This window comes from Callospermophilus lateralis, chromosome 6 (assembly GCF_048772815.1).
Source record: "Callospermophilus lateralis isolate mCalLat2 chromosome 6, mCalLat2.hap1, whole genome shotgun sequence".
In the NCBI taxonomy this organism is placed as follows: domain Eukaryota; kingdom Metazoa; phylum Chordata; class Mammalia; order Rodentia; family Sciuridae; genus Callospermophilus; species Callospermophilus lateralis.
The window spans coordinates 56,726,055-56,751,921 of record NC_135310.1 but is presented as its reverse complement, the minus strand read 5'-3'; the positions used below and the strand labels follow the sequence as shown (position 1 = coordinate 56,751,921).

At 34.5% G+C, this 25,867-nt stretch overlaps 1 protein-coding gene across 2 annotated transcripts in view; it reads left to right on the top strand.

The window, feature by feature from the left end:
• Nucleotides 1-25,867, top strand: part of Afg1l (AFG1 like ATPase) — a 210,262-nt gene that overhangs the window by 96,111 nt on the left and 88,284 nt on the right. For both annotated transcript variants that reach the window (XM_076859874.1, XM_076859873.1), the window contains exons 6-7: nt 773-872; nt 22,146-22,204. In XM_076859874.1, the coding sequence (XP_076715989.1) occupies nt 773-872; nt 22,146-22,204 (159 nt within the window). The remainder of the gene's footprint in view (nt 1-772; nt 873-22,145; nt 22,205-25,867) is intronic.

Here is a 25,867-nt window from a genome sequence, read left to right as displayed (position 1 = left end):
GTCATATTTTTAAAGCACTGTATTAACCGTTCTTGAAAGGGCTTTTTTTGGTAGAAGGAATATTTGTGTTTTCGAAGGTTAGCAGAGGCTGGCTGTGCTGGAAGTGACTGCAGTGCCTTTTGATTATTCATGGACAGTAATAGAAGGCACTTAAAAAGAACAATGAAATTGCTTATTTTTGTGATGGGCCATCTGTTGAATTGTTTTGTGCAACAATTGCACAATAGTATCTATGTCATATCATTCTATTTTCAACAGCAGCTGATTATGTCTCACGGGCTACTTGTCCTTATTTCTAAAGTCCCATGACCATTTAAAGTCACCTTTCCAGAGACCTTTGCCAGAAAGGTATTAGAAATCACAGCCTGGGCATTTTATTATTATTTTTCTCTTTTTTCACTCTTTCTCTCCTTTTTTGGGGGGGTAGGGTGAGTGGCAGCAGGAGGGGATGTTGGTCGTCTTCTAATTAAATAGACTTCCTAAATGTTTAAGGACAATTATCCATGCTTTCTACCTGTAAATTCTATAAAAGAAGTTAACATAGAACCATTTGATAATTTGTGTTGAAATGATAGGCTTGCAAAGAAGGAAGAGTCAAGTTTAAAAGACTGTTATATAATCTTTCATGCTTTTAATTATCTACTTTTTCCTCACAATGATAATTAGAATTTTTTTTCTTGGAATTCACTTCCATCTTAAAAAAATGAACCATTAGCAAATTTGTTAGAGCAGAAGTGAAATTAAAATAAAACAAATGTGTTGTTGTCCATAGGTCACTGACATTGCTGATGCCATGATTTTGAAACAGCTTTTTGAAAATCTGTTCAAAAATGGGGTCGTCGTTGTGGCAACATCTAACAGACCACCGGAAGGTAAAAAAAAAAAAAAAAAAAATTATGCTAGTCTCATCCAATTATGTAGAAACTAACAAGCTTTTAAAAATCCATAATTTTGTACTAATTTTATTTTGTTAATAAATTTGATGACAGTGCTTATCATTAGTTTTATAATTGGCTTAATATGAAAAATCAGTCTGTATTTATATTTGAAAAATGTTTGTATTCTAAGCAAGCTAAATCTGGGTGACCTCTCGTGTTGGATAGACTTATTTTTTTCCTATTATATATGTCATATGTACGTATAAAAATACAAACCTTTCTAACTGCTTTTTATGGGCCGTAAAAGAAACTCAGTGAAATGAAAGTTGAAAATCCTAAATGAATTTTAGAAAAAGGTGAAGTTCGATTGTATGAGTAGTCTTTATTTATTTATTTATTTATTTTTTAAAGAGAGAGAGAGAGAGAGAGAATTTTTTTAGTTTTCGGCAGACACAACATCTTTGTTTGTATATGGTGCTGAGGATCGAACCCGGGCCGCACGCATGCTGCGCTACCACTTGAGCCACATCCCCAGCCCCTGTATAAGTAGTTTTTAATACTTCATTTCTGTGTGTACTGTTTTTCTTGTGTGTGTGCAGTGCTGGGCCTCAATGGGGCCTGTGCATTCTAGGCAAGTGCTCTACCATTGAACTATACCCCCAGCCCAATTTATTATTTCTTAAAAGGCATTTGTACCTTATTAGGAAAATATTCAAGATAAAATATATGCAATAATTAGACAAAAACAAGTTTAAAAACTTTGTCTCTTTCAGCCCATCATATGGTCAGTTAAGGTCTAAGGAACAAAAACTAATATTATGTGAGAGACTTAGCATTAATATCTTTTCTACCTGGAATGTTCTTCACCCAGATATCTGCTAGGCTGATATCTTACCTCCTTCAAGTTTTTGCTCAAAATTTACTTTGCCAGTGCTCTCTGGACTTCTCTCCCTATTTGAATCTAAAAGTCCTTTTTTTCCTGGTACTGCTTCCTCTTATCTGGCTTTGTATTTTTCCTGTAGCATTAGGGACCAATTTTATAATTTATTTATTATATTTTTTGTTTATTGCCTGTCCCCTTCCAGGATGCATAAACTTTATGAGGATAGACATTTTTATCTCTTCATTTGGAAGTATTCTAAGCACTTATAATAGTACTTCACGTGTAGATGAATTTTAGTAAATAATCTTAGAATGAATGAATGTTTTAAAAGGATCTCTCTGGTTTCAGTATGGAGAATAGACTGTGGAGTTGAGGTCTCAAGGTTGAAAGTAAGGAGACCATTTAAAAGACCATTGCAAGCCCTCCCTGGTCTCTTTTCTACCCCCATCCTGAGGCTCAGATCTCCACTGAGGGGTCAGTGAAGCCCTTCTTCCCCTCATTCATTAACACTGGTTTTTCTATTCGAATGTGCCAGACCAGGATCTGTGTGTCCAGAGACAAAACAAAGGTTAGGACCCGTCTCCAACCTTACCCTGCCACTTCCTCCTCCTTCCCACACCCTGGGAGTATTTTTTCTGCTCCCCCCCCTTTCCACCTTGTTCTATCAAGACTTTCTCAGTTGTTCTTTATTTTTACCTACCCCTTCATTCTTGCTGTTTGTACATGTGATGCATTCAAAGTATCTGTTGGAAATGAGATGTCTAGAACTACAGAAAATAGACAATTCCCAAGATTGGTGGGGTGGGGAGGGGGAAGACTATTGCAGCAGTCCTCAGGGGAGATGATGGAAAGTGGTGAAAACTGTTCAGATTCTGGGTATATTTTAGATGAAGTCAGCAGGATTTACTGATGGAATGGAAGTAGGCAATGGAAAAAAAAGGAATCAAGAATTAATAAAAAAATAAACCAGTCCCCCCAAATCAAAGGTCATATGTTCTCTCTGATATGTGGATGCTCACCCACAAGAAGTCAGGGTAGGTAGGGACAGGAAGAGTAGTAGTTCATTGGATTAGACAAAGGGGAATGAAGGGAAGGGAGGAGAGATGGGAACAGGAAAGACAGTAGAATGAATTGGACATAGTTTTCCTATGTTCATATATGAATACATGACAACTCCATATCATTTATAACAACAAGAATGAGATCCTAATTAGAATAGGCAATGTATAATATGTCAAATATATGTATGTATAATATGTCAAAATATACTCTGCTGTCATGTATATCTAAAAAAGATCAAAATTTAAAAAAAGAATCAACCAAAGCTTTTGGGTTGAGCAATTGGAAGGAGAAGTTGAGATGGGGACAACTGCAGGAAAAGCAGATTTGGGTAAGTTGATGGAAGTAGGGGTTTTTATAATAACGAGACAAATGTCTACGAGATTTTGGGTTTTGTTGGAAAGGTTTATACCAGAAATATAAATTTGGTATTCATCAGTCTTAAAGGAGATTGGCGAGTGGTACTGGTAATGTAGGAGGTGAACAAGAGTATTTCAAGTGAGGAAAAGAAAGGTAACACAAAAAGGATGCTGTTAAATGCTGCTGCAAGGTTAAAGTAAGATTGAGAATTGACCTTTGGAATTGGTAAAATGGAATTCATTGGTGGACCTCAAAAGAGCCATATAATAGTGTTAGAGTCTGTAAACAAGTCTGGATGGCGCCTGGCAAAATGCCAGAGGGAATGGTTTGTGAAGTAACAAAAGCGAGCCATTAAGTGTGGAGATTCCTTATTGGTTGACTGCTGTATCTAGTTTATGCTAATTAAGATAAGCTGTGCAAAATGTATAAATACCTCTGTTATCCTACAATAAACGGCTCTCTCTCCTGCTGTATCAACGTACACAAGTTATTCGTCACCCCCCAAGTTATTCTGCTGCAGCCGGACTGCGCCATAATAGTATAAGCTTAAAAAAAGAACTGTGCCTAATAAAAAAATTAAATTAAATTAAAAAAAGTACTGTGCCACATTGATGACTAACATATCAAGATCTTACTGTGAAGCTGCTGTTAGACTAGGTGTCTCTTATTCGATGTGTAGTTGATTTCTTTTTCTTCTGATGTGATATATAGCATTCTTATGATGTACTACTGTTAAAAACCCTCACTGATATTTGTCCAACTGTCCCAGTTTTAGCCAGGGCAGTGAGCTCCTTAACGTTAGATGATCTATTTAGGTGGGAGTGAGGGCTGCCTCTATCTATTCTAGCTAACATATTGATATAAGTGTCATTGGTGTTACCTTTAGGCGTTGAGTGAAAAAGCTATGCTCATAAATAGCAAGCTGCTAGAACAATCTTGGAAGACTTTTAGCAAAGAATAATGAAAGAAAATTGCACTTGACTGCTTAGTAATGCAGTATGGCAAACTGAGGAAAGATAACACAAGATGTTAAGGAACATTTTGGAGCTTATAATTTTGTAGGAGTGAATACAGTTCCTGGTGGTGGGCAGGAATCTTGCTGGAGCTGCCCTTCTGGAGAAGCCTGAAAAGTTTGAGATGTAGAATCTTTAAAGTTGGATATTAGTCAACTTACAGAAAGCCTTTTAAAAATAAACCATAGAAGGGATGCTTGTTATACACCATGTTAATTAGCCACAGCAGATAATCATCGTACATAGCTTAATATTTTAATGTAAAGAAGATTGCATCTCTATATATGTTTTTTTCACCCATGAAATATACGTGTGTATGTGTATGTGTGTATGAGTACACACTCACATAATTTAATGGGTGAAGAAAAAGACTCAGGGAGTATGGATATCAAGAAAAGGAGAGGGCTGCGGTTGTAGCTCAGTGGTAGAGCACTTGCCTTGCATGCGTGAGGCACTGGGTTCAATCCTCAGCACCACATAAATAAATAAAGGTATTGAATTCATCTACAACTAAAAAAAAGAAGAAGAAGAAAAGAAAAAAGAAAAGGAGAAATGATATGCACAATGATATGTACATTCTACTTTCATGTGTGACTAATTAGATCAAATAAAAATAAAAACAAATAAATAAAAAAGAGAAGCAGAAATGATTGGATGAATAATGAATCCGTGATCACATATTGCCAGGGACTGGGACAGGGGGAGGTGTTTGACTACAAATGAGCCGTAAGAGAGAAAAAAGTTAATTTTATTCTGTGTAAATTTTTAAAAAATCACATGGATAGTGAGTGGCAAAACAGAACCCAGTTTTGTAACTCTTATAACACATTTTACTTTTCTTTTCTCTTTGTTGATTATCACTGATATTTGTCCACACTGTCCCAGTTTAAGATTGTCCTCTTTCTAATTGTCAAAACATGTATCCAGGGCTGGGATTGTGGCTCATTGGCAGAGCGCTTGCCTTGGACATATGAGGCACAGGGTTCAATCCTTAGCACCACATATAAATAAATAAATAAATAGTATTGTGTCCATCTACAACTAAAAAATTATTTTGTATCCAACCAGACACAGTGATGCAAATCTGTAATCCTGGCAGCTTGGGAGGCTGATGCAGGAGGATTGTGTGTTTAAACCCAGCCTTAGCAATTTAGCAAGGCCCTAAGCAACTTAGTGACCCCCTGTCTCAAAATAAAATATAAAAAAATCGCTGGGGATGTGGCTCAGTGTTAAGTACCCTGAGTTCAATCTTTGGCACCCAAAAAAAAGAAGTATCCAGTTTTTTCTTAAGATGGTAGCTTTTGCCACATCATTGTTTATAGCAGCACAATTCACAATAGCTAAATTGTGGAACCAACCTAGATGCCCTTCAGTAGATGAATGGATAAAAAAAAATGTGTCATTTATACACAATGGAATATTACTCAGCAATAAAAGAGAGTAAAATCATGGCAGTTGCAGGCAAATGGATGGAGTTGGAGAAAATAATGCTAAGTGAAGTTAGCTAATCCCGCCCCCCCCCAAATGCTGAATGTTTTTTCTGATATAAGGAGGCTGATTCATAGTCGGGTAGGGAGGGAAGGAGAACATTGGAGGAATAGAAGAACTCTAGATAGGCCAGAGGGGTGGGAGGGGAAGGGATGGAACATGGGGTTAGAAATGATGGTGGAATGTGATGGTCATCATTATCTAAAGTTTTAAGTTTTTTCATATGAAAAATTATGCTCTATAGTGTAAAATGAATTATAATACATTCCACTGTCATATATAAATTTAAAAAAATTAATTAAAAAAAGATGGTAGCTTTTGATCCCAGACCCCAGACAGTTTTCTTTTATAAAAAATAGAACTTACTGGGCATGGAGGCATGTGCCTGTAATTTCAGCAACTTGGGAAGCTAAGCAGGAGAATCATAAGTTCAAGGGTAGCCTCAACAATTTAACAAGACCCTGTCTCAAGATAAAAAGGACTTGGAATGTAGCTCAGTGGTAAAGCACCACTAGTTTTAATCTCCAATACTCCTGCATCCCCCCAAGTAGAACTTATTCTTAGACTGCTATAATAGCTGGAGAAAGAAACTTCCTAGCAGAGAGGTGAGACAAAAAAATGGCCAGAGAAAGAGGGTATAGTCTTTTGGAGAAGCTAAAAAGGTAGCTAGTATGGCTGGAGAGTGATGGGGAGCAGGATCCAGGGTAATACAGAAAAAATCTTGAGGGGTAGGAGTTAAACCTTATTTTTTTAAAATATATTTTTAGTTTTTTGGTGATGTGGATTACAATCATATCCTAATCTCACATCAGCTAATAATTTAATTGTTAATTTACAGACAAATTAATTATTGATTTTAACATAAAATGATGAGGAACATTTAATAAATAACTTAGTTTTTTTTAAAGAGAGAGAGAGAGAGAGAGAGAGAGAGAGAGAGAGAATTTTTTAATATTTATTTTTTAGTATTTGGTGGACACAACATCTTTGTCTGTATGTGGTGCTGAGGATCGAACCCGGGCCGCATGCATGCCAGGTGAGCGCACTACCGCTTGAGCCGCATCCCCAGCCCAATAACTTAGTTTTAATAGAATATAATTGATAGGAGCAACAACAGAATTTTGGAACCTAGGAAGTGAATAGCTGTGGAATAGAGTAGTCTGGGAAAGTTGTGTTGAAGAAAAGAAAGAAAAGAAGTAAGACTTGGGGCAGAAGGGATAAGCACCAAAGAGGATTTATTGTATATTGTTATTTTTCCTTGTCGTATCCTCCAATTCATACCTTGCTTGGATCCTAGCCTTATTGTCCTCTGATGATGTATTGATAAAACCCAAAAGTGGGGCTGCAGTTGTGGCTCACTGGTAGAGCACTTGCCTGGCATGTGTGAGGCCCTGGGTTCAATCCTCAGCATCACATATAAATAAATAAATAAATAATCCATTGACAACTAAAATTTTAAAAAATATTTATTTATTTATTCTAATTTGTTATACATGACAGCAGAATGCATTTCAATTCATAGTACACATATAGATCATAGTACACAATTTTTCATGTCTCTGGTTGTACACAAAGTAGAGTCACACCATTCATGTCTTTATACATGTACTTAGAGTAATGATATACATCTCATTCCACCATCTTTTCAACTCACATGCCTCCTCTCTTCTACTCCCTCCCCTTTGCCCTATCTAAAGTTCCTTTATTCCTCCCATGCTACCCCCCACCCCATGCCCCATTCCCATTATGGATCTGCATCCACATATCAGAGAAAATGTTCGGCATTTGGTTTTTTGGAATTGGCTAACTTCATTTAGCATTATCTTCTTCATCTCCATTCATTTTCCTGAAATGCCATGATTTTATTCTTTTTAATGCTGAAGATTATTCCCTTATGTATCTATAACACAGTTTCTTTACCCATTCATCCACTGAAGGACATCTAGGTTGGTTCCACAGTTTAACTATTGTGAATTGTGCTACTATAAACATTGATGTGGCTGTGTCCCTGTAGTATGCTGATTTTAAGTCCTTTGGGTATAGACCAAGGAGTGGGATAGCTGGGTCAAATGGTGGTTCCATTCCAAGGTTTCCAAGGAATCTCCATACTGCTTTCCAGATTGGCTGCACCAATTTGCATTTCCACCAGCAATTTAAGAGTGTGCCTTTTCCCCTACATCCTTGCCAATACTTATTGTTGGTTGTATTCTTAATAATTTCCATTCTGACTGGAGTGCGATGAAATCTGAGAGTAGTTTTGATTTGCATTTCTCTAATTACTAGAGATGTTGAATATTTTTTCATATATTTGTTGATTGATTATATATATTCTTGATTTTTAATATTTTATTAGTTGATGATAGACCTTTATTTATTTATATGTGGTGCCTCACACATGCTAGGCAAGCACTTTACCACTGAGCCACATCCTTAGCCCCTGATTGTATCTCTTCATCAGAGAAGTGTCTGTTTAGTTCTTTGGCCCATTTATTGATTGGGTTATTTGTTTTTTTGGTGTTAAGTTTTTTGAGTATCCTGGAGATTAAGCTCTATCTGAGGTGCATGTGGTAAAGATTTTCCTCCCATTTTGTAGGCTCTCTATTCACCTAATTGATTGTTTATTTTGCTGAGAAGAAGCTTTTTAGTTTGAATCCATTCCATTTATTGGTTCTTGATTTTAGTTCTTGCACTATAGGAGTATTTTAAGGAAGTCAGGGCCTAATCCAACTTGATGAAGATTTGGGCTTACTTTTTCTTCTATTAGGCATAGGGTCTAATTTCTAAGTCCTTGATCCACTTTGAGTTGAGTTTTGTGGATAGTGAGAGAGAAGGGCTTAATTTCATTTTGCTGCATGTGGATTTCCAGTTTTCCTAGCACCATTTGTTAAAGAGGCTATCTTTTCTCCATTATATGTTTTTCACACCTTTGTCTAATATAAGATAATTATAATTTTGTGGGTTAGTCCTCTATTCTGTACTATTGGTCTATCAGTCTGTTTTGGTGCCAATACCTTGCTGTTTTTGTTACTGTTGCTCTGTAGTATAGTTTAAAGTTTGGTATTGTGATGCCACCTGCTTTACTCTTCTTGCTAAGGATTACTTTGTCTATTTTGGGTGTCTTATTTTTTCAGATGAATTTCATGATTGCTTTTTCTATTTCTATGAGGAATGTCTTTGGGATTCTGATTGGGATTGCATTAAATATGTATAGTGGGGCTGGGGATGTGGCTCAAGCGGTAGCACGCTCACCTGGCATGCGTGCGGCCCAGGTTCGATCCTCTGCACTGCATACAAACAACGATGTTGTTTCTGCCAAAAACTGAAAAATAAATATTAAAAAAAAATTCTCTCTTCCTCTCTCTCTCTCTCTTTAAAAAAAAAATATGTATAGTGCTTGTGATTGTATGGTCATTTTGAGAATATTAATTTTGCCTATCCAAGAACAAGGAAGATCTTTCCGTCTTCTAAGGTCTTCTTTAATTACTATCTTCAGTGTTCTATAATTTTCATTGTAGGTCTTTCACCTCTTTCATTTGGTTGATTCCCAAGTATTTTATTTTATTTTTTTAGGCTATTGTAAATGGGGTACTTTTTCTTGTTTCTCTTTCAGAGGATTTGTCACTGATGTAAAGAAATGCCTTTGATTTATGGGTGTTGATTTTATATCCTGCTACTTTTCTGAATTCATTTATTAGTTCTAGAAGTTTTCTGGTAGAATTTTTTGCATCTTCTAGGTATGTAATTTTATCCTAGGCAAATAGCAATAGTTTGAGTTCTGCTATCCATATCCTTTTAATTTCTTTCATCTGTTTAATTGCTCTGGCTGGTTTCAAGAGCTGTGTTAAACAAAAAGTGGTGAAAGAGGGCATCCCTGTCTTGTTCCAGTTTTTAGAGGAAATGCTTAAAAAAACCCCAGAAGTATCAGCTTATGATCATTATTTTAGTTTTATCTTCCTAGTTTTTTGGTTTGTAAGGATTTTCCTTGCTGCAGTCTGACTGGGCACAAATCACTGAGTCACCACAAAGCACTTGTGTGTTCAAACAGGAAACTTTATTGCCCGAACTCCACCAGCACTCCACGCACACTCCCCGGGAACTCTCCCAGCTCTCCACCAGGCTCCGCACCAACCCTCCCGGACCCCGGGAGAACTCAACGGGAACTCCAAAGTTGCGGGTGCCCAGGCAGCAAGAGCTGCCCTATTGCCAGACAGTAAAGGTCTATATACAATTGAATATATAGCTTAACATAACCATCATCATCTCAATGGCTCGCTGGCGTCACCTCTTAACCACTCCCTTCTGGCAAAATGCCATGCGTCATCCCTACTAGGCTGTGGCCCTCAACATTTCTTTACCTTCTTTCAAGTTCAAAATATACTTAATATACTTTATTTTTTAATTTTTTAAAATCTTTTTTAGTTGCAGATGAACACAATACCTTTATTTTACTATATTTATATGGTGCTCAGGATCGCACCCAGAACCTCATACATGCTAGGCGAGCACCTCTACCGCTGAGCCACAACCCCAGCCCCCTTAATATACTTTAAACAACACTGCAAATCTCTTGTAGTGGTATTATCTTATATTTTATAGAATAATCTGGTTAAGGCTCTTGAGGCAGAGAAGATTGTGGATCAGATCCATAGGAATGGAACACTAAATATAATTATTAAAAAGTGGAAGAACAACATCCTTTTAACACATGATCTATCAGAACAAAGAGAAGTATTGTAAGGGTAAAAGAAATTGAAGTTAAAGTGTACAAGTTAAAGTGTAAAAGACCAGGCATTGTAAAGTTTCTAAGCTGCAAGGCCTGAGTTAAAAAGTAAAAGACCAGGTATTGTTAAGTTCCTCTGCTACCCCCAAAACCTGAAATTCCTGTAGCTGTTAGGACAATACCCGAACTGCCCAGTAAATATTCCCACTGACTCCCTGGTTGTTTAATAACCTGGGACCCTGTGTAGCTTGTTACATAGGCATTTAGGCCCTAAAACCAATCAGTTTGAATGTGTACCCCGCTTAGGAGTGACCAATCACCCCTGCCCAATCTGTTCCCGCTAATGAATGTACTAATCATGTCTCAGAGTTGTTGTTCAATTTTCCCGCGCCTCATGATGATTTGTTCTGATGTATGCAAAGCCCCCGCCCTCCTCAAAAAGTGTACTTAAGCACTGCTTGACCTCTGCTCTGGGCTCTGGGCTGCTCTCCCTTCTTGAGTGAGCCTGGAGCTTTAGCGCGCTGAATCGGATCCTCAATAAATCCCCTTCTGCCAATTGCATGAGTCAGTCTCTTGGTGGTCTCTTCCTCCGACGTTCGCCAGACCCTTACAGTATGTTTTAGGAAGTTTCTGTTTGTGTTCTTTAAAAATAAGGAAAAGACACTTTGTGTAACAGAAGATCTAGAATGAAAGTAAACAAGATTGAGCTGAAAACCTATCCCCTGAAGATCATTGGAAATAAAAGAAAGCTAAATGAAATAAGAAGAGATTAAATTAATTAAAATTAAATCAGCATTTGAAGTGCTAAACTATACAATTAAAACTAGAGGAAGTGAAATAATGATTCAGGAAAACTAACTTAAGAAACTTTTCCAGAATACAGGAGTAAAATGGTGAAAAGATAAATAAATCCCCTTGGGAAGTAGGAACTTACAGTGCATTTATACAAGAGAAATATTTGAAATGAGAAAAATTGATCAAAATGGTAAATTGAGTGTATCTATCTATCTATCTATTTATTCATTTATTATAATGGCAATTAGATGAACTCAGGACTGCTTTACCATTGAGCTACATCCACCAGGCCTTTTTATTTTTTTATTTTGAGGCCAAGTCTTGCTATGTTGCCTCTTGAGTCACTGGGATTATAGGCATGTGCCTCCTTGCCCAGTTAAATTGGGCATGAATCATAATTTTGTCCTTGGTTTATAGATACTGAGTGGTAATGTCATCTTCTGTGGCTCTGATAACTAGGGGCATATGCAATCAAGTATTTTAGAATTTAAAATATGCCTTTTTGCCAAATCGTACATTGGAAAAAAGATAGCCTCTTCATCGAATCATGCCGGGAAAACTGGAAATCCATATGCAACAAATTGAAATTAAACCCGTATCTCTCACCATGCACAAAATTCAGTTCTAAGTGGATCAAAGAAAAACTTCGGAATTAAACCAGAGACACTGTGTCTATTAGAAGAAAAAGTAGGCCCAAATCTCCATCATGCCAGATTAGGCCCTAACTTCCTTAGTAAGACTCCTATAGTGCAAGAACTAAAATCAAGAATCAATAAATGGGATGGATTCAAACTAAAAAGCGTCTTCTCTGCACAAGAAACAATTAGTGAGGTGAATAGAGAGCCTACAGAATGGGAGCAAGTTTTGACTATACACACATCAGGTACAGCACTAATCTCTAGGCTATATAAAGAACCCAAAAAAAGGTAACACCAAAAAACAAAAACAAAAAACAACAAATAACCCAATCAATAAACGGACCAAGGAAATGAACAGACACTTCTCTGAAGAAGATATATAATCCATCAAGAAATATATGAAAAAATGTTCATCATCTCTAGTAATTAGAGAAATGCAAATCAAAACTACTCTCAGATTTCATCTCACTCCAGTCAGAATGGCAGTTATTAATAATACAACCAACAATAAGTATTGGCCAGGATGTGGGGGAAAAGGCACACTCATACATTGCTGGTGGGACTGCAAATTGGTGCAACAATCTGGAAAGCAGTATGGAGATTCCTTGAAAAACTTGGAATGGAACCACCATTTGACCCAGCTATCCCACTCCTTGGTCTATACCCAAAGGACTTAAAATCAGCATACTACAGGGACACAGCCACATCAATGTTTATAGCAGCACAGTTCACAATAGCTAAACTGTGGAACAAACCTAGGTGTCCTTCTATGGATGAGTGGATATAGAAACTGGGGTATATATACACAATGGAATATTACTCAGCAATAAAAGAGAATAAAATCATGGCATTTGCAGTTAAATGGATGGAGTTGGAGAATATAATGCTAAGTGAAGTTAGCCAATCCCCCAAAACCAAATGCCAAATGTTTTCTCACATATAATGTGCAGATTCATAGTAGGGTTGGGAGCATGGGAGGATTAGATGAACTCTAGATAGGGCAGAAGGGTGGGAGGGGAAGGGAGGGAGACAAAAGAGAAAAGATGGTGGAATGAGATGGACATCATTACTCTAAGTACATGTATGAAGACACAAATGGTGTGAATATAATTTGTATACAATCAGAAATATGAAAAATTGTGCTCTATATGTGTAATATGAATTGTAATGCATTCTACTGTCATATATAACAAATTGGAATAAAAAATAAATACATTTAAAAAATAGAATAGAGAGGAAATGACACAAGAAAAGAAAACAGAGCCTTAGGAATTTGTGAACAGCTTTCCATTATATTTGTAATTAGAATCCCAGAAGGCAAGGAGAAAGACAATGGGGGAAAAATTTGAAAAAAAAAAATGACTGAAACATTTTCTTTCTTACTTTCTTCTTCTTTTTTTTTTTTTTTGGATTTATTTTTTAGTTGTAGTTGAACATAATACATTTATATTTATTTATTTTTATGTGGTGCTGAAGATTGAACCCAGGGCCTTGCATGTGCTAGGTGAGCACTCTACCGCTTAGCCACAACCCCAGCCCTGACTGAAACATTTTTAAATCCGAGGGGAAACATAAATTTATAAGTTCAAGAACCTTGGGAACTTATTTAAGCAGAATAAATACTAGAAAACCTTTTCTAGAGTAGTGAAATGGCTACAAACCTAAGGATAAGAGAAAATCAAGATGGCAGCCAGAGGAAAATAAAACACATTAAATATAGAAGAACAATTATTAGGATCTCGTGACTTCCACTAGAAACTGTGGAAATGAGAAACAGTGCAACAACATCTTTAAAATGTAGGGGAGATAACTGTCAACCTAGAACTGTATATCCAGCAAAAACTTTCAGGAATGAAAACAATGCACTCTTAGATAAAAGAAAACTAAGAGGATATCACCATTCAACATGTACTATAAGAGATTCCAAAACAATTTTTTAGGTGGAAGGGAAATAATATTGGATGGCAACCTGGGTCCTGAAGAAAACAAGAGCATCAGAATTGGTAGCTATGGGGGATTGTGGTTATAGCACAGTGGCAGAGTGCTTGCCTAGCATGTGTGAGGTATTGGGTTTGACCTTCAGCACCACATAAAAATAAATAAATAAAATAAAGGTATTGTGTCCATAAATAAATAAATAAATAAGAATTGTTAGCTATAGGGTTTCTCGATTGTTTTACATAATTTTACAATTGCTTTTCTAATATTTTACATAAATTAAAACATTCTTTTGTAGAGTTTATAATGTATGTGGATATGAGACATATGATACTAATAGCATAAAAGGGAAATTTGATGGACCTACATGGATATATTGTTTCTACATTTCTTTGAAGTGGTATAATAATTCCAAGTAGAGTACAAAAAGTTAAGGGTGTGTGGGCTGAGTATATACCTCAGTGGTAGAACACTTGCCTTATATATGGGTAGACCCGTGTTTAATCTTCAGCAACACACAGGACACGTAATACACAAGCACACATACAAATACAAAAGTTAAGGATGTATGTTGCAATTATAGAACAACAATTAAAATTAAGTCTGATAGATTAAATTCAAAAGGAATTTTAAGATATATTCAAGTAATTAAAAAGGGGGTAGGGGCAGGAAAAGAAAAAAGCACAGGACAAACAGAAAATACATAATAAAATAATAGATGTAACTATTCATTGTTGTGAACTAAACATAGCAATAAAAAGGTAAAGATTTTCAAATGTATTAAAAAAATACCAAGAAATATACTTTAAACAGAAAGAAAGATATAGATTGAATGTAATTGAATGTAGAAAGATGTGCTATACAAACAGTAATGATACAAAGACTGAGTGGGTTTATTAATATCAGATTAAATAGACTTCAGGAAAGGCTGGGCTTTTCTTTTACAGTGAAGATGAATTCTGAGGTAGAAGGGAGGTCAGGTGTCTTGGCTGGCTTCCCGAAGTAGCAGAGGAGTGGGACTATGAAGTCACAGTGTGGTCTCAGCTGTAGAGTTGGTCTTGTATGACTGCTAATGGGCAGGTATTGGTCAGTAATGATAAATGGGCAGTTGTCTCCTCTGTTTGCCCTACATCTAAACTGGACCTTGGGTGCCCCCAGAGAATGCTGTGCAAGGCTCAGCTTTTCTCTCCTCAGAAGTAGGCTTGTATTCTTGACTTCCAGGCCATGGTGCTGAAGTTTGTTTCCTACAGAAAGGTATTATAGGTGTTTTGTGGAAGACAGTTTTGGTCTTATGATCAGTTCAGCCATAGGGCATCTTATATCTAGTACAAAATGAACTATATAAATTCCTAAACTGGACTATGGCTGAACAAGGACGATTTTCTGCCTTACCGCCAATGTACTTCTCTAGTAAGCAACAGCTGTAATCATGAGTGATATCAACATTAAGGAATTGATTAAAAGATCTTTAATAGAAAGGCCTATCTAATTTTGTAGTTGGCAGGAAGTAAATGTGTTATTTTTGCAAAAGAAAAGTCATGGAGAAAGATGTTAAGGACTGCCAACTCATTCATGCAATTTTTTTCTACAGAACAGCACAAAATCCACAAGGAACTTAAATGAACTCTTTAAAGAAATTAGTTGAAGAAAGTCACCCACTCACACCAACACCCTATCTATGATAAAGACTTCATATTGCCAAGGACAACCTTTAGAGTCCAAAGTGGAAACTATTGTCATCTGAGCCTCAGCCACTCACACTTGACAATGAAATAGATAGCAGAGACTACAACCCTCCTGTTAACTTCAACTATCGGATTTTACCTGGCTAGTTTTGGATCTTCTTCATGTACAAAGGATTCCCAGAAATGCTTAAGTTCTGCTCTTTTGTTGAAGATTGCAGTTATTTTTTTTAATATTTATTTTTTAGTTGTAGTTGGACACAATACCTTTACTTCACTTATTTATTTTTATGTGGTGCTGAGGATCAAACCCAGGGTCTTGCATGTGCAAGGTGAGTGCCCTACCACTGAGCGGCAACCCCAGCTCCTGGACACAATATCTTTATTTATTTTTATGTGGGGCTGAGGATTGAACTCAGGTCCTTGCAAGTACTAGGCAAGCGCTCTACCACTGAGCTACAATCCCAGCCCTGAAGGCTGTAGTTATGATATTTAAGTCCATTGACTTCTATTATGAAAAGAATGTCTTATGTGAAAAACCACATCATTGGTGTTTGACCTTTAAACATATGGATGACAGTATTTTGTAATCAAGATTTTATGTAGCATTTTATAAAGAGAAAATTAGGGACTGGGGTTGTGGCTCAGTGGTAGAGCACTTGGCTAGCATGTGTGAAGCATTGGGTTCAATTCTCAGCACCGCATATGAATAAATGAATATAATAAAGGTCCATCAAAAACTAAAAACAAATTTAAAAAAAGAGAAAATTAGCACTTCTATGGGTCATTAAAAAAGAGAACTTTTGGAGCCTATAATTTCCTTGGATTCCCATTACCACTCTTATAAGCATTTGAAACATGGAAGTGTAGGGTTAGTAATTATTATTTGAGTAAAAGTGAATTTAATTGATAGGACTATTTGTAGGATTGATGGAATATAGTTCTTTTTCCTGCCATCTCTAAAGCAATTCCCATGTTATTTCACCAACTTCTCACCTATATTGTTTCCAACATGAAGATGCCATCAATCTTCTCTTTATTCCTCTGTATGTATGTATGTATGTGCCTTTTTCCCTCTGGCTCCTATTTTTTGTTTTATTTCTTTTTTTGTGACAGCTCTTGCTACACTGCCCAAGTTGGCCTTAACTCTTAGGCTCAATGATCCCTCCTGCTTTGGTTTCCTGAGAAGCTGGGATTACAGGTGTGCACCCCCACTGCACCCAGCATCTGCCTACTTATAAGATTTTTCTTTATCACGATTTTGAAGCAGTGTGATTATCCATGTGCCTTGGTGTAGTTTTCTACACCAAGTTTGGAGTTTATTGAGCATTTTAATTTTCATTAAACTTCTAAGTACTTTGATATTATGTAAAAATTTTTTGTATATATTTTTTATTCCTAATCATTCCCATGAGTATTGTTCTCTTAGCAGTTTGATTCTTTTGAGTATTGCTTTTAAACTTTTTGTGGTAGGCCCAGAGAGCATTTACTCTAGGACTAATTTTTCTCACTATTGAGATCATCCTTTCTCAGTACTTGACCAAATGTGTCATGAATTATGGCAGTTTGGTGGGAACGACACTGTTTTCAGCCATCTGTGAACTCCAGTGATCGTTTCCTCAAATACTTTTAGATAATTCTTTCTTTGGCTTCAGGTAATTCCTCACACCCCTTTGCTGATGAGAACTTAGCTGGGGATTCAGTGATCTTTAATGTTCTCTCACTGGGCATTCTCTTTTCTCTGATCCTCTCACTCCCTGTGTCCATGTGTCTCTGCCTTAGTTTGCCATCCCTGTACAGTATCCTATAAACTTGCCACAGGCTCTAAGCTGGGGGTAGTTGTGGAGTTCATTGCATTTGTTCGATATTCTGAGAGATAACTTTCCTATTTCTGGTGTCCATTGTTTACACAAAGCTGTGAACACTTGTTGAGGACCATGGAGGACCACTCTGAAAGTTGGTCCACCACAGGGGATTCAAGGATGGTTTGACAAAAAAAAAATCGCCATTTAAGCAGCGTAGTATTAGCAAAGGTAGAGGAAGTCATAAGCTCATGCTGATTCTGCTGCCTAGAATTCTTTTTTATCCTCTCTAATTGGTAGCACCTTCTCAGTGTTCCAATGTAGTCCAGTTCCAATGTTAGCTCTATAAAGCTGTCATTAAACATAGATAAAATTATAAGTTTCCTGCTTTGTGTATTAGGCTTATATATGACATCCCATTTTAACTCATATCATATTTACAATCTGGTTATGTCTGTCAGCTATCATAAGCCCACTGGTCACAGTGATTCTGAAAAAGTCTGTAAGTTTTAGTGTTATCAAAGTCCTTGGCTCTAATTTTAGGTCTATCAATTCCTGGCTGGGAATTCAGCCAGTTATCTTCAAAACCCTGGATATCAGTTGCTTTATCTATAAAATAGAGATAAAAATATCTGCTTTGTAGGGTTATTATGATTTGTGTGAGGTGTCCATCAACTTGCCTGGCTTCTAATAGGGACTTTGTAAATCCTAGTTTCTCTTTTTGTTTATCTTTTGTCTTCAGCACTCATTTCAGTGTAGAAAAACAGTAGGAATTATGATTATATATTGAATTGAATATCAAAGAATAATATACTCTCAAATAGGAACATTTAATTAGCTATATTATCTTCAGATTTAGTAATATTATTTGAACTTTAGTTGTTTTTTTCAAAGAAGCTAAGTAGCTGTTGCTGTTTAAATAGTTTAAAGGTGCCCTTTTCTTCTAATCTATAATAAAATAAGAATATCTTGAAGGATAAATCAGATTGACTCCATAAAACCATATAATTATTCTATGTTACTTTGTAGGAAAACTCTTTTTAATTACCTGCATTAAATGTTTTTCTTACCCTAAACTGATTTACACATATATAAATTAGCATTATTCACCCTCTGGGTTTTGACACTTGGATTTTTAAGGAAAAGATCTGCATATCCATGTGCATCTCCGAAGTATTTATGTACTTGTAATTACTTTAAAAATCCTCTTTGCATGCATTTCATCTGTAAGTATTATTATAGTCATTCACTGTGAAGAATTTAGAGGTCCTTATGCTATTCTCTACAAAATGAATGTCTCATAATTCCAGTACTCTGTCTTATATGACCAAGTGTTCATTTAGCTCTGTTCAGAGAGCATTAAAAAATCATAGGCGAGAACTGCTAAATTTTTAAATAGTATTTAGTAAATAATGACAAACGTTGATATCAACGTATTATAAAATCTTTATGTCTAACAACAATAATATTAAACAACTAATATTAAAAATTTTGGTAGCCAAATAACATTTCAGAAGATGGATCTATTGCATTGATAATTAGCATGTTATTTGAATTGCAGAGAAACTCTTCAATTTAATGAGTACAATCCTTTTTTTACTTAAGTGTCCTATAAAACCCTAAAGGTTTTCAAGCCAAATAATTTCTGTTTAGAATTCTGTTTAGAAAATACTTCTCAGAGTATAAAGTTTTAAATTATGTATCTTTGCCAAGGCAGAGTTTTAAAAAGTTAACCCTTTAAAAAATTAAGTCTCTAATAAATAAAAGCATTATTATTCTACTTTAACTTTGCTGATGAGTGAAAATCTTTTAATCAAGAACATTATGAGTAAGCCTTTATCTGTCTTATTGTCATTAACATTTTAAAAGGTGCATGCTTGTTAAACTACATCAGAGGGCCTTATATGTCATAAAAAGATGTTATTCTACAAATCAAAAAATTACCTTAACCAAAACTTTCATTATTGTAATATCTTAGTTTTAATTCTATAGCATTGTATTTTGATGTTCAATAATGTTGTATATACTTTTTTCTAATACAAATTTAAAAAGGCTTATTAAGATATACTTGATACACTGCAAATAGTACAAATTTAAAAGATACAATTTTAAAAATAGTGCCATACCTCCACATCTGTGAAACTGTCACCATAATCATGTAGTGAACTTTTCCATCACCCTCAAAAAGTTTCCTTGCCCCTTTTCATCTCTGTCAACTTTGTCCTCCTCCTCTCAGGCAACCACTAATTTTCTTTCTGTTACTATTGATTAGTTTTCTTTTTCTAGAGTTTTATATAAATGGAAGCACACAATATGTACTCAATTTTTTGGTCTGGCTTCTTTTACTCTGTTATTGTTTTGAGGTTCATCTATTTTTCTGTGTGTATACTTTATCTTTTTTATTGCTAAGTAGTATTCCATCAGATATCCCACAATTTGTTTATCTTGTCGCTAATGATAGGCATTGGAGTGCTTCCAGTTTTTAGTTATTATTAAAAACTGAAGTGTTTAGATATTATGAATAAAGCTGCCATAAACATTGGGTATATTTTTAAAATTATCTTTTTTTTTAAAGAGAGAGAGAGAGAGAGAGAATTTTGTAATATTTATTTTTTAGTTTTTCGGCGGGCACAACATCCTTGTTTGTATGTGGTGCTGAGGATCGAACCCGGGCCGCACGCATGCCAGGTGAGCCCGCTACCGCTTGAGCCACATCCCCAGCCCCTTAAATTATCTTATTTTAAAAATTTTACCACTTTTTGACAATCATGGTTGTTAATTCTTCACATACAGCAATACTTTTATGTACCTTTCTCAGAAACTCTTAGTAAGTAAGGAAGACTATGAATATACTTAACTTTAAACCTGTTTCCTACATTTTGCCCATTTTACTCATTAGAAGTTTTGATTATAAGAAAAGAAAATATCTTATTTTGAATCTTTTAATCTTAGCAGCCTGACCAACCTTATTTATCTTTTATGGTATCCCTAAATGAAATATTAAATGAAACTGAATTGAAGCTTCTAGTCCTTAATTAACCAAAGAGCTTCTGCAAATACTTTCTTCACTATAATGATATTATGATGAACATTTTTCTAAAGAGAATAAATATTTCCTAATGATATTTTATTTCCATTAGTAAATGTGGCAGTTGAAATCTATCATAGTTAACACATTTTCTCCAAATAAGGAAATATAGAAAAGACCCCATAAGTCCATACTAAAAAGAATAAGATACAATTTAATTTAACTTGTATTTATTATTATTGAGAACACTTTTTGCTGTTCCTGTGTGTGTGTATGTGTGTGTATGTGTGTGTGTGTGTGTGTGTAGTGCTGGGGTTGGAGCCTAGGGCCTCTAGTATGCTAGGCAAGAGTTCTACCACTGTCCTATATCCACAGCCCCTACTGTATCTATTTTTATATTTTTTTCAAAGATCTAATAACTTTGTAGATTGGCTTATGCAATAAAATTTCAAACTTTTAAACATTTTTTTCTAAGAAGTCTTACTTTTTTTTTTTTTTAAATGAGAAATGACATTTAGAGGGGTAGAGAGCTCTTTTTTTTTTTTTTTTTAAGAGAGAGTGAGAGAGGGAGAGAGAGAGAGAGAGAATTTTTTAATATTTATTTTTCAGTTCTCGGCGGACACAACATCTTTGTTTGTATGTGGTGCTGAGGATCGAACCCAGGCCGCACGCATGCCAGGCGAGTGTGCTACCACTTGAGCCACATCCCCAGCCCCAGAAGTCTTACTTTTTAAAGAATAATATATGGGCTGGGGCTGTAGCTTAGTGGCAAGAGCATTTGCCTAGCACATGTAGCACGTATGAGGCCCTGGGTTCGATCCTTAGCACTGCATAAAAATAAACAAATAAAATAAATGCATGCTGTCCATCTACATCTACAAAAACAAACTTAAAAAGGAACAATGCAGTGCTTAAAATTTGTTTCCCCTTTTTAGTTGTTTGTTCATGACAAGTATGTTTGTATATGTAAACAAATATACATTGTACACATACATTTATTGAAAAGCATCTTTCTAAACCAGTAAATACTACCTATTTATGATATAATTGTTTACAGTTTATTGAGAATAGAGATTAGAGTTTTAATTTTTAGACAGTTTCATTTAAAGTGACGTATCTTTACCTTGATGACAAATATGTAACCTTGATACAAATACAGGAGGAATTCTATTGATGTGTTTTCTAAAATGGCTCATCTTAGTAAACAAATTTTAATTCTTTACTGAAAATCTATATTATAGACTGAGAAAATAAGACTATGATTCTTTTCCCAATAGAATTCTATGTATTCCAGTTTTAGATACTTTTAAATATATCACCTTCTTATATTAGGCTATTAAGTTAGGATTTCAGAAGGGATCGCTTCCAAATTCTTTTATTATATCTTATAACTGCTTAAAGATAATTTTTGGTGATGGGGGTGGGAGAATTACTGGGTATTGAACCAAGAGCTATGTCAGTTATGAGCAAGTGCTCTACCACTGAGCTACATCACCAACCCTTTTTAAAACTTAATTTTGAGACAGGATCTTGATAAATTGCCCAGAATGGCCTCGAATTTGTGATCCTCCTGCCTCAACCTTCCAGCAGCTGGGGTTATGGGCATATGCAACTATGCCCTTTGTGTTTAAAACTAATTTGATTGAATGCCTTTTCATCTTTCTGTGACTATTTTTTCTTTTATCAAAATTATAGCGAATTTTGTGTTATATTTTAATAGAAATCACATTTTAAAAAAATTTGCTCCTTTATCTTTTTGAAAATTTATTTTAAATCAGTGGAGAGTTTATTTGCCAGACTGAAAAAACTAACATTATGATTTGAACTAAGTAAAAAAGTTAATATCATTTGTTTCTTTCAGATCTCTATAAAAATGGACTCCAAAGGGCTAACTTTGTACCATTCATAGCTGTCCTGAAGGTAAGGAAAATAACTTGCTTGTGTACACTGAGATCATATTGATTGATAGAAGGTCTTCTATAGGACTGCCTTGGTCTTGCATTCAAGCAGAATTCATTTTGGTATTTAAATAGTGATAATGAAAGACACCAAAGAAGAAAATAATTTTTTTTACACAGTATTCACCCATATGTACATGGAGAAATTGCAAAATATAGTCTAAATTATTCTATAACTGAAACATTTGATGGTTTGCATTTTATAGATTTTAATTTGTGGTTTGCTCATAAATATTATAGTGGAATATTTAATCTTATACATTTATTTCTGAAAAAAATATTTAATGTTCCTTGTTTCCTTCAGGTTAATGGCCATTATTAACATGTTTTCCCAGCTATTAAAGTTGCTGTTCTAGAATAGCATTATTACAAAAATATTCTAATATATTTAAATGTGATTGCCATCAAGTTATCATGAAATTATGTCAAGTTGAGGCACATAAATAGTTTAAATATTTGTGTGTATCATCACTGCAAAGAGTTTAAAATAGTCTTCATTACAATATGATTAAGAATAAAATAGCTTCCATTTTACTGTTAATTTTAAGTAATTTTTACATGATTGTTCAATAATTCCATAGTCAACCAAAGTTTATTAAAAACCTACTATGTGCAAAGTGCCACAATAGGCATAATAAAATTAGAAAATAGGCTGGGTTTTTTGCTTTTAAGTCATTTAATCTAGGGGAGGATATAAAATGTACACACATACTTGTAACAGAAAGTGAAGCATGTAGTACCAAAAAGAAGTCTGGGGCTGGGGTTGTAGCTCAGTGGTATAGCATTTGCCTAGCATGTATGAGGCACTGGGTTCAATCCTCAGCACCACATAAAAATAAATAAATAAAATAAAGGTATTGTCTATCCATAATTAAAAAATATTTTAAAAGAAGTACAGGTATGTGCCAAAACATGATTCCCTTAATTTCAGGTACATAATTTTTCCAGTCCATAATCAAAATATCTGAGGAAATAATAAAGTCATATGTAAACAAAAACTAAAACCCCCAAAATTCTACCAAGAAAGGAAAGTTAAAATATTTATCTTCATATATTCTAAGGACATGGACAATCTTTTTGATATATATATGTCCATTAGTTGAAATTAGTGTTAATGCCAAACTTTATTTTCTATGCTATACTTAGGAGAATTTAAACATTTGTTCCCTTGACCAACTTTAGCTTCCTAAGGATTCTAATTTCTCTAAGCTATTTATAGATGTAGGTAAAGTACTTTTGGAAGATTTATGCTATTAGTAATTTTTCCTCTGATATTCATGTTTTGCTTATAGAGAGAAGGTAGATTTGAATTGTTTTATCCATAATAGGAATCCAAAGTAATATGGTATATATAGATATCAAGATATAAACCTGGAAACTAAGAAAAATAAGCATTAAACATAGTATCTTTGTATAACATAAAATGCACAAAATATAAAAAGAGAAGGCACATGGAACAAAACAAATCAAGATGTTCTCAGGGAACTTTTTGGCTAAAATTTTTTTTTTTTTTTTTTTTTTTTTGCCTTAAACCTTCTCCCCACCCAACATTTTGGCTAGTCATTTGTCAAATTTCAGTATATAATAGCACTATCAAAGGGAACTAAATTGGACAGACTAAAGTTAATTTTCTTTTCCTTTCCCAACCTAATATTTTTAAGAGGAAGGGAAATCAGAAATGAATAATCAATAATTTGAAATTGAACATGATCCAAAATGAATAATATACAATTTGAAATTGAACATGAACTGAAATTTCCAGGTATTGAAATTCCAGATTGGATAAAAAAAAGATTTGAAATGTCTAATTTACTCAGAAGACTTCTTATGTATAAGAAAACATCATCGGATCAATGAAATGAAAATGAGCTCACTTCTCTGGAGCTTTTCTGTTTGGCCTTATGACATTTCCTTTGTAAGAAAATGTTGTTTCACATTAATTTAAATAGCATTTTGCCTGTTCACAGATAATAGCGTTACACCTTCATTTTGACCCAACTAAGAAATGCACAGAAGTCAGTCTTAAATGAGGATCTTAGTTTAATAAAAGAGATTATAAACAAGGTTGAAATATATTTTTGGAAAAAATATATTGTAAAATCAATTTTTCTACTAAGTTCTCTATAAACCAAATGAGAACCTGCTTATAATCTACCACAGAGGCTGGTAATTTATTGCTTGGGGTGATCAAAAATAATAACTTACATAAGCTCTTAGTGAATAATGATATTTTCATAAGATAGTAAGAATGCTGAGGAGGAGGAGTACACTGTTAAAAGCCATAGATAATAATAAAATAGATAAATAAATGAATACATAAATAAAATGTGATGTATCCATCTGCCATAAAAATGATACTTGCTATGTGAGTGAACTTTGAAAGAATTAAGAAAAATAAGTCGGACACAAAAGGACAAATATGTGATCCATATATATAAGGCCATAGAAAAGATACACTTATAAAAGACAGAAAGCAGAATAGTGGTAACCACAGGTTGGGAGAAAGAAGGACTGGGTAGTTATTGTTTAATGGAGATTCTGATCAGGATGGTGAGAAAGTTCTAGAATAGTGGTGCAGATTATACAACACCATGGATGTACTTAATGTCAATGGATTGAACATAAGATAGTTTAGATGATAAATTTTATATTATGAATATTTTCTCAAATAATAGGTTTCATTGAAAAAATAAGTTTTACAATTTTATGACAAATTAAGAAAATATCCCCAAGTTTCCATTGAGAATCACTCATACAAAAAACTTGGAGGATCTCAAACTGAATGTAAAAAAGACAATTTATGACAACATCAATCAATGATGACAAAGATGTTAGCATTATCTAATAAAGATTTTAAAGCAGTCATGATAAAAATGCTTGAACGGAAGTTATGAATACACCTGAAAGAAAGAAGTATTACTCCTTAATGATTTTTAAAAATTCCATTCACAAGTGATATTTTTCATTTCAATACTGCAGGGAACTTATAACATAGCCTTCAAATATGTAAGGCAAATAACAAAATTATAAGAGAAAAAAATTTACATTCATATTGAAAAATGCTTTCCACAAGTCTCTCAGTGATTAGTGGTGAACAATATGTGACAATAAATACTTGAACGGCATAATTAACAAATCTAACCTGATAGAGAGAGAGAGATAGACAGATCCATTATGATACACAACAACTGGAGAATACTATTTTGAAGAATACAGAGAATGTTTACAAAATTGTCCACATGTTGGGCCATAAAGCAAGTTTCAACAAATTGAAAGACTGAATTCACATAGAGCATATTCCTTGGACATTATGCAATCAAGCATTTATTAAGAATATAATAATAAAAGGATAAGTAGAAAATTCTTGTTGTGTTTAGAAATATATATTTCTACATAGTTTATCAGCTAAAGAAATCACAAAGGAAATTAGAAAATACTGTCTTCAAGGTTTCATTATGTTGTAGTATGTGTTAGAATTCCATTCTTTTTTTTTGACATAATAATCCATTATATGTATATGCTGCATTTTATTTAGCTATTCATCTGTCAATGGACATTTGAAATGTTTTCACCTTTTTGGCTATTGTGAATAAAATTACTCTAACACTTGTGTATAAGTATTGTT